The sequence below is a fragment of the Neofelis nebulosa genome, chromosome 10 (assembly GCF_028018385.1).
Source record: "Neofelis nebulosa isolate mNeoNeb1 chromosome 10, mNeoNeb1.pri, whole genome shotgun sequence".
In the NCBI taxonomy this organism is placed as follows: domain Eukaryota; kingdom Metazoa; phylum Chordata; class Mammalia; order Carnivora; family Felidae; genus Neofelis; species Neofelis nebulosa.
In genome coordinates, this window is record NC_080791.1 from 49,062,973 (window position 1) to 49,076,346 (window position 13,374).

The window sequence follows — 13,374 nt, forward strand, 5'->3', positions numbered from 1 at the left end:
TGTGTTGCAAGTAATTCAGATTTTTCTACCGTATTTGAGAGTTCTACATGCTGTCTTCAGCTCTTTTTGGTTGCCATGACAGCAGATGTGACATTTCTTTCATGAGGAGAGGGGGGGAAAAGAAGGAGAAAGAAAAAGAACCATACTTGGTCCTCAGTGATCTTAGAAAAATCTGTTCCCCAGATCTATCTAATTTTGCTTGCATAGTGCTTATGCTCTAAGGAAATTCTCAGAATGGAATCAAAGGGAAATAAGCAGAGAGGTGGCAAAATCTGCTTCTCCTGAGAAATTGTATGTGTGCAGTGGTGGTTTGTGAGGGCAGGGGGATAGGAGAGGAGGTAGGCAATCTAAGACTTGAGACAAACTGTCAGCTACTTAAGGCAACACCTAGCTACTAAGGTCTTGGCGATCATTTCAATTCTATTTGCAATTCCCTTGCCCCACCAATCTATTCATATAAGAGTGTTCAGTTCAGCAAAGGGAACGTGTTCTTTAGTGAGGGAAATGTGGTACATAAAGCAAGAATTACAATTCAGAATGATGAATGCAGTGCTGAAGTAGGCTTAGCCTTCTGTGGAAGCAAAAAGATTTGTCTTATCCATATAATTTTGATCTATCTGTATACATACACATAAACATAGGAGTAATTATATTTTTATTGTTGCATTTTGACCACTTATTCATGTTATTTTATTAACCTCTGCAACCATTCAATTTGTTTTATTTTTTATTTATGCTTTTGTGGTTTTAATTTGCAGTTTATTTATTAAAAATGTTAATTCCTGTGCAATGAACATACAGGTTATATTAGTTTCAGGTTCACAATATAGGTATGGAACTGCAACCTTTCTACTTCAGTAATGGTCCAGTAGTCCAGTGGGTGGAAGGATCACAGTCGCCTATGGGTGGACACTTAAGTTGTTACCGTTTCTCCCTATTATAAAAGAAAGAGTTCTGTGAACTGATACATACATCGGAGAGGATTTGTTCATAGCACAAAATGTTTCATTCACAAAGATGCCCATGTTTCTCTTCATTATTTCCTTCTTTTTAGTGACTTTTAAATTTCAATTGTAGTGGGAGGGAAAACATCTCAGGTGCTTCCACATCTCCCATTATCACCTTGCCACATATGATGGTCCCCAAGAAAGGAAGCAGTACCCCAGCTTTAGGAGTCTGTAGGGTGTCCCTGCAGCCTCCAAGGAGAAGCAGGCACCAATGTTGACTGGTGACCACAGCAGTGGGAATGTGGACTGCAGTCCTGGGAGTCAGGCCTCGGAGCTGGTATCAAATGGATGATGGATTCTCAGGGCAAGACTTGGTAATCGAAATGATGAATCCGAAATCTGTGCTCCAGAGGTTCTTAACAACGTTCTCTCTTGTCATTTCTACAGAGCCATGTTTGACTATGACAAGAGCAAGGACAGTGGGCTGCCAAGTCAAGGACTTAGTTTTAAGTATGGAGATATTCTCCATGTTATCAACGCCTCAGATGATGAGTGGTGGCAAGCCAGAAGAGTCACACTGGAGGGGGACAGTGAAGAGATGGGGGTCATCCCTAGCAAACGGAGGTAAGAATTGCCTTTTCTATTTCAGACTGTATGCTTTTCAGCTATCCAGGGAGTGGAAATAAGGGAAGATGAAGATAAGACAAACTGTTTATAAAATAACCATTTGAGTGGGATAGTCAGTCTGCAGGGAAATTGTCAGTGGTGACAGGTGACATGAATTAAGTATTCTTGTTCTTTTCATATTAGGGATTTACAAAAGCTGGTGACTCTGATGAGACATAAAGCAAGAAAAGGGATCTGCTTCCACCACCTCCCTAAAACATTTACCAGCATCCGCATGTTCAAGATTATCTTATCAGCATGTATGCGGATTTAAACACTCAGAGGTGTTATTCCAGAGGTTCAGATTTACCAGGTAGCTTTACAGAAAGGTCAGGTGAAAGCTACATAAAGTATGATTTACTAATAAAAGGTCCTAGCTATGTATTACCTTCAACTACTGATGGGGGAAAAATTAAAACCCTTCATGCCAAATTCAGATGCTTGGAATATGAGCTGTGGAACATCTGGGTGAGGCCTAAGACTGGGTTTATCACTTTTTTACTGTTTTCCTTACTCCTTTTCCCCACCCACCCCACAACTCCCACTTTCACTCAGATAATCAGTTCTGTATGTCAAGAGCACCATGCTCTTTCTCTTCCAAGCCTTTCTTCCACTATGCTTTTGAAAGGCAGGAATACACTTCAGAACAGCCACCTCTCCCATGTGTCCCAGTAGCTTCCAGTCATCACCACCATGGAGGAACTTTCCTTCCCACCAGCGTCCTTTTGGCACCAGAATAGTTGCCTGACATTGCTTTGAGAGGACATTCTGAGTTTAAACTATGGCTTGTAGTGTTTTCTCAAAGGTTATATATTCAAAGCATGGACTCTCCGCACTAGTTTATATTCTGTTTCTCCATTTCCGTTTACTTAAAAAAAAAAAAAAAAAGGCAAGGCAACATGCATTTTGGTCTGCTTTGATTTAATCCATCAGAGCTGTCTGAGAAGCTGCTCTGTAGAAGAAAGAGCTATCTTCTTGAATATGGCCCCAAGGACAAAAGTGGGGTGTCAAGGAAGGAATAGATTTCAGCTTATTTTAAAGAAATTCTTTTACTAGTCAGCTGTGTAGAGATGGTGTGGATTACCTGGGAAGATAGCAAACTAGAACAATAGTTTTCATACCAAGGGAGCATTATAAAAACTTAGATATGGGGCACCTAGGTGGCTCAGCATGATCTCATGGCTAATGAATTTGAGCCTCGCGTCAGCCTCTGTGCTGACAGCTCAGAGCCTGGAGCCTGCTTCAGATTCCTTGTCTCCCTCTCTCTCTGCCCCTCCCCTGCTCACACTCTGTCTCTCTTTCCCTCCCTCAGAAATAAATAAACATTTAAAAATTTTTATATTAAAAAATACCTTAGATGTGCCTGTTCCCTCCCTCTCTGACCCTCCCCTCCGTGTGTGCCTGTGGGTGCACACACACACACATACACACACACATACACACACACACACACACACACACACTCACACACACACATATTCTAATTCAGTCCATCTGGAGGGGGTCCTGGAAATCTGAATGTGTTTGTAAATCCATCCAGGTGATTCTGGTAATAGAAGATCTAGCATCGAGGATTCGAGGTTTGGATAGAGTGTTGAACTATATGATTCCTCGGGCCCTTTCCAACCCAGAGGTTCTGTGATTCCAACCAGTCTTGTCAGTAGCCCTTCATTTGTTCAATTACACATCATTTTCCCCACAAGGAACATTCCCAGTGCTATGCCTCTTGAGGTAATTTTCTACCTGCTGGTGGTCATTCTTAAGTTGGCTTTCTCCCCTAGTTTGGATAAAAACCATCTTAACAACCATACTACAGCTAGCCTGAAAAAGAAGTTTGCCTAGTGACTCTAATGTTGACATGTCTTTGCATTCTATCTCATGAATGCTGCAGTAGCTTCCCCCTCCGTATGTGTGTACATGTGTGTGCATGTGTGTGTACGTGTGGGTGTGCTTATGGCTATAAATGAGTTTCTGTCAACTTTCTCCTTAGGATTTTAAATCTTTTTAAAAAATATTATCATTATTGTTTTATGTGTTTATAAAAGTTTTATTGTTTTATGTGTTTATAAAAGTAACAGTACAAAAAGTATTTCATTGTAGAAAAATGGGAAATTTTTGAAAAGTATAAAAAAGAAATAAAAATCAGTTATAATCCTACCTCACAAAGAGTTCTTATGCATGGACTTTAAAATCTATCATGAGGGGCACCTGGGTGGTTCAGTCAGTTGAACATCAACTCTTGATTTCAGCTCAGGTCATGATCCCAGGGTCGTGGGTTCGAGGCCCATGTCAGGCTCTGGAACCTGCTTGGGATTCATTCTTTCTCTCTCTCTCTCTCTCTTTCTCTCTCCTTCTCCCCTGCTTGCTCTCTCTCTCTCTCTCTCTCCCTCTAAAATAAAGCACACACACACACACACAAAAATAAATAAATAATAAAATAAAATAAAATAAAATACACACACACACACACACACACACACAATCTGTCATGAGCCTGTCCTAGGCCTGTTCTTTAATATTTTACTTTTAAATGAGGCTTTCTCATTTCACACTACATTCAGCATCTTACAACAACAGCTCAGAATAAGTGGGAGCTGCTCAAATATGATTTACTATTAGATTGGGGTTCATTTTTCAATCTTTAATTCCTTTATAGTCCCTTTTCTGAGTATAATTCAACTAGTAGAGCTCGTCTGGGAAAATCTCTTAATGGGTGACATCAGGGCATGACTTCACCCTTTACAAATATGTTTCTCTATTGATGATTCCATTTAATCATCCCAATTACACCAAGATGGAGAGTATGATAATTATTTCCTTCCTCCTCCTTTTTTTTGAAGATGATAAAGAAATTTTATTTAACAAAATACTCCAAGAGCATGCTAGGCACTGTTCTAAACCCTTTACAATGAACTTATTTAAACCTCATCATAACCCTGTGAGAGATGTTATATTATGATTGTGCCCATTTTACAAACCAGGAGGTTGAGGCATAAAGAAGTTAATTAACTTGCCTGAAATTGTCCAACTTGTAAGCGGCAGAACCGAGATTTGAATCCAGGCTACAGAATTGATACTTTTAACTTATATGTAATCCTTCCTCCCAAAGTTGCAAAAATAAAACTCGACAAAATTTAATTCAGCAAACATTGTTTGAGCAGTGTCTGTGTGCCAAGCGCTGTCATTAGGTCACTGTCTCTGGAGCCCAACATTTGTGGGACAACACAGCGTGCCTAGCTGCAGTGTGATTAGGTTAATGAGGGCTATTTGTAACTAAAGGTACTTGTCCTAGTCAGCTTGGGCCGCCATAACAAAATACCATAGACTGGAAGGTTTAAACAATAGACATTTATTTCTCACAGTTCTGAAGGCTGGAGAGTCCAAATTTAAGGTGCTGGCTGTTTGGGTTCCTGGTGAGGGCCCTCTTCCTTGGGTACAGATGGTCATTTTGCTGTACCCTCACATGGCTAACAGAGAGATCATTTCTCATGTTTCTACTTATACCGGCACTAACCCCATTCATGAGGGCTCCATCCTCCCCACCTAATTATCTCCCAAAGGCCCCACCTCCAAATACCATCACACCAGGCACCAGGGCTTCAACATATGAATTTTGGGCAAACACACTCAGTCCATAGCAGGGGCAAAGGGATGTGAAAGGACACCAGACAGAGAGATGCATTCCATTGGATGATAGCATCAGCCATGTATTGTGCCAGGTGCTTTCAAATACACAATTTCATTTCATCTTCACAAAAGCCTCGTAAGGAAACCAAGCGTCCAAGAAGTCAGGTAACTTGCCCAAGGATGCACAACCAGCCACTGGCTGAACCCACATCTGTCTGAAAACAAGACCACATGCCTTTCCACTACACCAAGGGTATACTAGAATTGTCAATTAGGAGGTCTTAATATGTATCAGACACGATGCTAACCAATTCTCTCATATTACCTCATTTAATGTTCACCGTAATTTTCTGAAGTCTGTGTCAATACTCTAAGTTTACCAGCATGAATCCTGAGATCCTAAGAGGCTGAATGACCTGCCCAAGTCACACAGAGAGTAAGTGGCAAATGCAGTGTTCAAAACCAGGCTTGTGTGACTTTAAAACCTGGACTCTTAGCATAGAATCACTGCTTTCTGAGATTAGGTAGTTTGTGAGTCGCCAAGATAGGATGCTTTTCTACAGTCTGCTAATCCCAGTCTTTAGTCATTGCCCCTCAGTGATGACCACCTGGGCTCTCAGATAACAAGTGTGTCGCTAGCATTGCCTTAAGGTTTAGGCCTTAAGGTTTAGGCACCTAGCTTTCACAGTGAGCCTGTGGCCAGTAACGTGGGTGACATTTCCATCCTTGTAGAGCACAGCACAAGAACACCCAGCACCAAGTGATGTTCCCACCATCCAGGGCTCCAAGCCTGACCTCATTATGTGTTTGGCCAGAACGTGAAAATGCCAGATGGGGAATGGGTGAGAGGGCAGAGGGAGACAGTTGGGCTCATTGAAGCATGACTATTCAGTACTCCCTGGAGAAGCTAGCTGTCAGAATTGATTGTTCAGACTTTGCCATCCAGTTTATATTTTCAGGATTTTGGTCAGTGACCAGACTAGGATGGAGAGGATTATTTCTGCTTAAACAATCTAATTAATTGCTTGCCTCTTGAGTGTGAGAAAAGTAAGGTAGTACTTCTCATTTCAATTCAGTCTTTCTCTACAAGTGGTCCACCATTTCCTTAGGTAAAGATCTGAGGACTTTAATATCATGTACATCTACCAAAGGAATCTTACTTAGTAACACAATTAAGGAAGGTAATGCTAAACTTTTATAAGGACTCTTGCCAAGTGAAAAAGTCGTGCAATGGTAAATAACTTTTTATGAAAAACACCGTTTGTGTGGGCAAGTCACCTGACTCTTGAGCCTTAGTTTTCACATCCAAGTCAAGAATGCTCCTTGAGGGTTTATTCATGCTTTCATTCATTCATTAATTCATTCATTCATTTATTCAACAAAGATTTATTAAGCACCTACTCTATGCCCAGCTCCTTCTTAGACCCTGGATCATTGTACAGTTATAGATAATATAGGCCAAGTACAACATTGAATATTTTGTGCATACTCAAATGATAGGTGTTTCCTTTCTTCATATTTTGAGCTTTTAGTGCCTGAAAGAACACAGCATTATATAGAACCCTATTTCCCAGCCCTACCTCTCATTTGAGCGATAAACTATCCTCTTGCATCTCAAGAAGCACTAGAAGAGAGGAAGGGCCTGAGGTAGCTAGGAGAAATCATAAGCCACAGTCACTGCTACCACTGAAAGAGGTAATCAACATGGCCCTCTGTGAAGGGAAAACAAGACAATGATGGGCCTGCAGTGAATGCAGAAAGACTGCAAAGGAGAGAAACTAATTCAATATTTATGATGTAATTCAATATTTATAATGCTGCACATAGTCATTTAGCTAACCTAAATTTCTGTGTTAAAATTTATTCTAAACTTTAAGCCCAGCCTTTTATGGTATGGTGTTAGCTCAATGATTATACACTTGCATTCAGTTATGGTTTATTTAATTCAGGACATTTGGGATATGGGGATTAAAGGGAGGGGGTTGGTTATCATTTGTGAAAAACTTAATGAAAACTTCCGAAGAACTGTATTGGCCTTAAAACCGTGTATGACCCATCCAAAATCTCATTTGTGTTGAGAATTCCCATTCTGGAGAAAGCCGTGGAAGATCCTTGAAAGCTGTTTCTCAAACTAAGTAGATGTGGAGAGGCAGTCAAGTTAGCTTTTAGCAGCTGTGTGCTCAGGCCCTTATTCCTACCACTTTCTAAACTTGGCAAGCTTCAAGTGTCAGCTTTCCCAGCCATAAAATGGGGTCAGTAATACCTACATCACTTGATTATCATGGGAACCAAATGAGAGGATATACATGTAAAGGAATCTTTTTGCTAATAATTATGTGTTAAAGCTTCAGCCACCACTTATATTATTCTCATTATCATGATTAATGAAATTTTCAATCTCAAGAGAAAGCAAAACTTTCCGACTTCCTCACTTCCATGAGTGAGCCAAAACCCTGCCACCTTTAAAAATTGTTTTTTACTTTTTTCTATGGCCTCTTTGAAGATTAATCACAAACCATAGCAAATAACAGGTGTGTGTGTGTGTGTGTGTGTGTGTCCATCTGACATAACATTCTTTGCAACCCATTTAAGATTTAAGGGATGAACCACTAAAGATGGCCTAATGGAGACATTTCTTAAGATCTAAAAAAAAAGGTTGAGCTTGGAATCCAAGGGGTAAAAATTAGAATAATCTATCCAAATAGTTCGTAGAATCCCAAATTCAGCCTAATATATGTTTGGAGCCCTGTGAGTTCTGTGGGTCTGGACAGAATTTTTTGCATAGCCTGATCAAAACCATGTATCCTCTGTGTGTCATTTTGGCATCATCTAATGTACTAGTGTTTTCCATAATCAGCCTGGTTAATACAAAGAAGCCAGGATAAAGTCAGGGCTGTAACAACAGTTTTAGAAGGATTCGAAGAAATGAATATGAATTAACATTTGCTCTTGGATTAAAACTGAGAAAAGCTGAAGTAGCTCAGAACAGGCATTTTCTCAGTGAACATCTTTCCACTTGGCAGCTTACCTTATCCAAAGTCTTCCTTGTACTGTTCCCAACTGTTGTCTGTTGGGTGCAAATAGAAACTCTCAGTGAAACATATTGCTTTAATATCTGAGGTTAGATATGAAATTTTTTGTTCAGCTGTTTCCACTCAAATATTCTCCTCTCACACTGAAATATATTCTGAAACTCTGCCCTGTAACTATAGAAACCCTGATCTGCACTGTGTTTCAGATGGAAACACAAAAGAGCTCTCAGTTAAAAAGCAATATGTTGTTAATTATTGATCTACGAATAATTTAGATTTCATAAACCATTCATTTCTGTAGATTCAGGGTTTTTCTTCTCTCTCTCTTTTCTTTCCCCATTTTTGAAATTAGAACCAGCCATATTTAAATAAAAAATCCAGTTAAAACAATGCATCGCATATTATTTTGGTTAACAGCTGTTTACTGAGGTCTTACTACAATATGCTGTAGAGTGAGAATGTGGACTTGCCCTCAAGGAGCATGCAGCTTTGTATGTACACTGTGAAAATAAACACAAGGGAACAAGAGATAATACCAACATGAAGATACAAATAAGCACTATTGTATCTTAAAGGAAGGAGTACTCATGTCTGACTGGAGAGGCTCAAAAAAACAAAAAATCAAGGAAGTACTTAGCTTCTCTTTTCCTCTTTTTTCCACCCCATCCTTCAAATAGGCACAAGTCTTACCAATTTTAATTTACTACTATTTCTCAAACCCTTCCCTCTCCTCCACCTCATTGTTTCTTGCCTGGATAATGCCAAAAGCTTCTAAATGGACTTCCTGCTTCCCACAGTCCCTTCCCTCTTCCAGTCTATCTTCCTCCACCACCTGGGTTATTTATCTAAAATGTTAATCTGTTCTATCACTTCTCCACATTATATCTTCTAATAACTCCTGAGGATTCCCCAAGGAAAAAGCCCAAGTCAGGTCGCCCGGGTGGCTCAGACAGTTAAGCTGCCAACTCCTGGTTTTAGCCCAGATCATGATCTCATGATTTGTGAGTTAGAGCCTCTCATCAGGCTCCGTGCTGACAGCTCAGAGACTGCTTGGGATTCTCTCTCTCTCCCCCTCTCTCTGTCCTTCACCCACTCATGCCTTCTCTCTCAAAATAAATAAATAAACTTGAAAAAATGTTAAAGCCCCAGTCCTTAGTGTAGATGGTTATCTTGTATAAGGAGCCTTCACTGTCTTACTGTCTCATATCCCATCCTGTATATAGCCTGTATCAGAACCTTCCCCAAAGTCTTTAGCTTTTTTAGACCCTCAGGTTATGCTATGTGTTGTTCCTCCTGTCTGGGAAATTCTCCCCAAACTTTTCCTACTGACAAGCTCTTTCTCATCCTTCAAGTTTGACACCCTTCAAATTGACACCTCCTCCAAGAAGCCCACCTCAATGCTTTCTACCCCACCTTCTCACCCTCCAATGAGATAGATGCTCCCCCAAGCCCCACTGCTGTCAACAGTCTTACAGTGCAGCATTATCAGTCTGTCTGTATGTCTCTGTGCCTACCAGAAGCACAGTCCTGTGTGTTTATTACAGCCATGCTTTTTGATGTTTTTTTTTTCCTTTGTTCCCTGGCTCCTTGCTTGATGCATGGGTAGGCACTCAATGAGTATTTGATGAATGAATGAAGTGGCAAGTACAATGATGAAATGTGCAGAGATGACAGGAAAATGGCACTGGGGAAAAGGAAAAATTCAAGATTATCTATAACATGTTTGGTTTTATGGTGAAGGTAAATCCCCTAGTGTTCGTTCCTAAAAGGAAGGGAAGAAAAAGGAAATGAGAAGAAAAGGGTAGGAGAGACAAGGCCTGCAGAGGGGAACAGAGAAAAGTTTATTTAGGCTCCACTTTACATGTCCATCTCTATGGATTGTGATTTATTTTAATAGATATTTGGTTGATTTATTCAGCCATTTAAGTAACAAATATTAGTTTTTCTCCCTTTGTCCCCCCCCCCATCACTATGACTCTCAGTACATATAACACAAAAGTTTCAAGAGATGTGTTAGCTGCTTAGAGACATTATACCAAGACTTTTTATACCGAACAAAGGAACAGAAATATTTTAGAATACATACATTTTATTTGAGCTTTAGGATAAGAAGAGATATTCTTCATTTAACGAGGAACTTAATCATAAATGCCTTGGCACGTGATAGACTCTTTATTTTCAATTTTCTCTAGGGTGGAAAGAAAGGAGCGTGCCCGGTTGAAGACAGTGAAGTTTAATGCGAAACCCGGAGTGATTGATTCAAAAGGGGTAAGTACAAAATAATTGAAACATTAAGTTCTCTCCGTTGCTATGGGTTTAATTATAACTAACATTTAGACTTTCAGTAGCAAAGAAATTATGGAGCTACCAGAGTACTGTAGTAGAGTACTGTTATAAATGTACTACTAAAAGCAATAGTGTATTCCCTCAGGAAGTAGATTTATGGTAAATATATTCAATACTAGGGGTAAAGCTGCTAGTGGTCCACAGAAATGATGTGTTCATGAAGGTGATGTAATGATTACAATGAAGGAGAAAAAAGGTAGTTTAGTGTTATCATTTCTTTAATTTTTTTCATTTAAATTAAATGTTCTAAAAGGATGGGTTTCATAAAAAACACCTACCTGCTCATCACCAGTATGTCTAGTCTGTTACATACGACAAAGCTAAGACAGTGGTCATGGAAATATGTGGATAGATCATCTAAGTGAATACGTGGATTGTTGTGACAGACATAGAAGAGAATTAACAGGGGAAATTTAATCTTCAAAATTAAAGTATTATACACACATGTATCTTTTTTAATAACAGCTTTGATGATAAAATTCACCTACCATACAATTCATTAATTTAAGGTATACCATCCAAAGTTTTGTTTTGTTTTTTGTTTTGTTTTTTTTTTTAGTATATTTAGTTATGCAATCATCACTACAGTCACTTTGAGAACATTTGATCACCCCATACAGGTATCCTGTAGCAGTCACTTCCCATTGCCCCCAGCCTCACCCCACCTCTACCCTACCCAGCCCAAGGCAACTACCAAACTATTTTGTCTATAGTTTGCCTGTTCTGGATATTTTACATAAATGGAATTATACACCATGTGGTCTTTTGTGACTGCTTCTTTCACTTCACATTATGTTCTCGTGCATCTATATTGTAGCATGTATAAGTACTTTATTTCTTTTCGTTGCCAAACAATATCCCATTGTAATGATATATCTCATTTAATTTATCCATTCATTAGTTGATGGACATCTGGGTTCTTTCCACTTTCTGCTAGTATGGATAATGCTGCAATGAACATTTGTGTATAAATTTTTGTGTGGACATGTATTCTTATTTCCATTGTGTGTATACCTAAGAGGAGAATTTCTGGGTCATGTGATAACTCTATGTGTAACATTTTGAGGAACTTCCAGACTGTTTTCCAAAGTGGTTGTACCTGTTTGCATTCCCATCATCATTGTAAGAGGGTTCTAATGTCTCCACATTCTCACCAACACTTGTTATTATATGTCTTTCTGCTTATTCTGTCTGAACTCATATCTCATTGTGGTTGCAATTTGCATTTCCCTAATTACTATTGGTGTTGAGCATCTTCTCATGAGCTGATCGGCCATTTCTGTGTCTTCTTTGTAGAAATGTCTTTTCAGATCTTTTCCCATTTTTAAATTGGATTTTGTTGTTGTTGAGTTGTACAGAAGTTTTTTATATATTCTGGGTATCAATCTCTTATCAACTGTATGCTTTCCACTTATGTTCTCCCAGTCTGTAGGTTGTCCTTTCATGCTCTTGCTAGTGTCCTTTGATGCACAAAACTTCTTAATTTTGATGAAGTCCAATTTATCGATGTTTTCTTTTGTTACTTGCGGGTTTTTTTAATGCTTTTATTTTTGAGAGATAGTGCACACATGAGCAGAGAAGGGTCGGAGAGAGAAGAGGAGAGAGGGTTCAAAGCAGGCTCCGCACTGACAGCACAGAGCCTGATTCAGGGCTCAAACCCAGACACTCAACTTACTAAGCCACCCAGGAGCCCCTATTACTTATGTTTTTGATGTCATATCTAAGAAATCATTACTTAATCCAAGGTCATGAAGATTTACATCCATATATTCTTCTAAGAATTTTATAGTTTTAGCTCTTATATTTAGGTGTTTGATCCATTTTGAGTTAGCTTTTGTATATGATATGAGGTAGGGTTCCAATTTCTTTTTAACATGTGAATTATCTTCTCATTTTCATTGTTTTGTTCATTTCAAGTATATAGAAATATAATTATTTTATATATCAATGTTTATCCTCCTACCTTGCTGAACCCATTTATTAGTTCTAACAGTTTTTCTGGTGGGTTCCTTAGCATTTTCTATGTATAAGATCATGTCATGTGTAAAAATAGAATTTTACTTCTTTCTTTTCACCCTGGATGACTTTTATTTCTTTGTCATGCCTGATTGCCCTGGTAGAACCTCCAGATCAATGTTGGATAGAAGTGGCAAGGGCAGTCATCCTTGCCCTGTTCCTGACCTTAAGGGAAAGGCATTCAACCTTTCACCATTAAGTATGATGTCAGCTGTGGCTTGTACAGCTTTTAAAATCTATTTTTAAGTGATAAAACCAGTATCACGTTGCTGTATTATAAAATACTGCCCCCTACCTGTCCTTTTTTTCTTCCTGTGCTCTTTTTCTTCATCTCCTTTCCTTTACCTTTCTGTCCTAATAATTCTGGCTTGTCAGCATCATACAGAACCACAAATTATGGCCAATAGATGTCACCATGAAAAACAAAAAGAAGAAAAGCTATCATTTCTTAGGACTTTTGAGCACCAAACCACAACACTGTCCCTTGAATTTTTAAGTAGAAGATCACAGAGCAGCCTAGTCATTGACATAACAATTTACTTTCCCCTAAAACATTTGGGTGAAATGGGAATTTATTTAAACATAAGGTGTACCTCTTTTTTAAAAGGTATGTGTCATCATACATGGAATCCTTTCAAATAAATACTGTTTATAAAGAAGGGAGCAGGATTTTTCATTGATTCTTAGGGAGAATTTAAGGATAGAGCTCCTGTTTGTTTCATTTATGTAGTTGAATGTGT

The 13,374-nt window shown here is 38.9% G+C and overlaps 1 protein-coding gene across 29 annotated transcripts in view; it reads left to right on the plus strand.

Annotated features, from left to right (window-relative positions):
- DLG2 (discs large MAGUK scaffold protein 2) overlaps window positions 1–13,374 on the plus strand; it is a 2,097,061-nt gene that overhangs the window by 2,028,876 nt on the left and 54,811 nt on the right. For all 29 annotated transcript variants that reach the window (XM_058690298.1, XM_058690294.1, XM_058690296.1 and 26 more), the window contains 2 exons: window positions 1,395–1,571; window positions 10,465–10,540. In XM_058690298.1, the coding sequence (XP_058546281.1) occupies window positions 1,395–1,571; window positions 10,465–10,540 (253 nt within the window). The remainder of the gene's footprint in view (window positions 1–1,394; window positions 1,572–10,464; window positions 10,541–13,374) is intronic.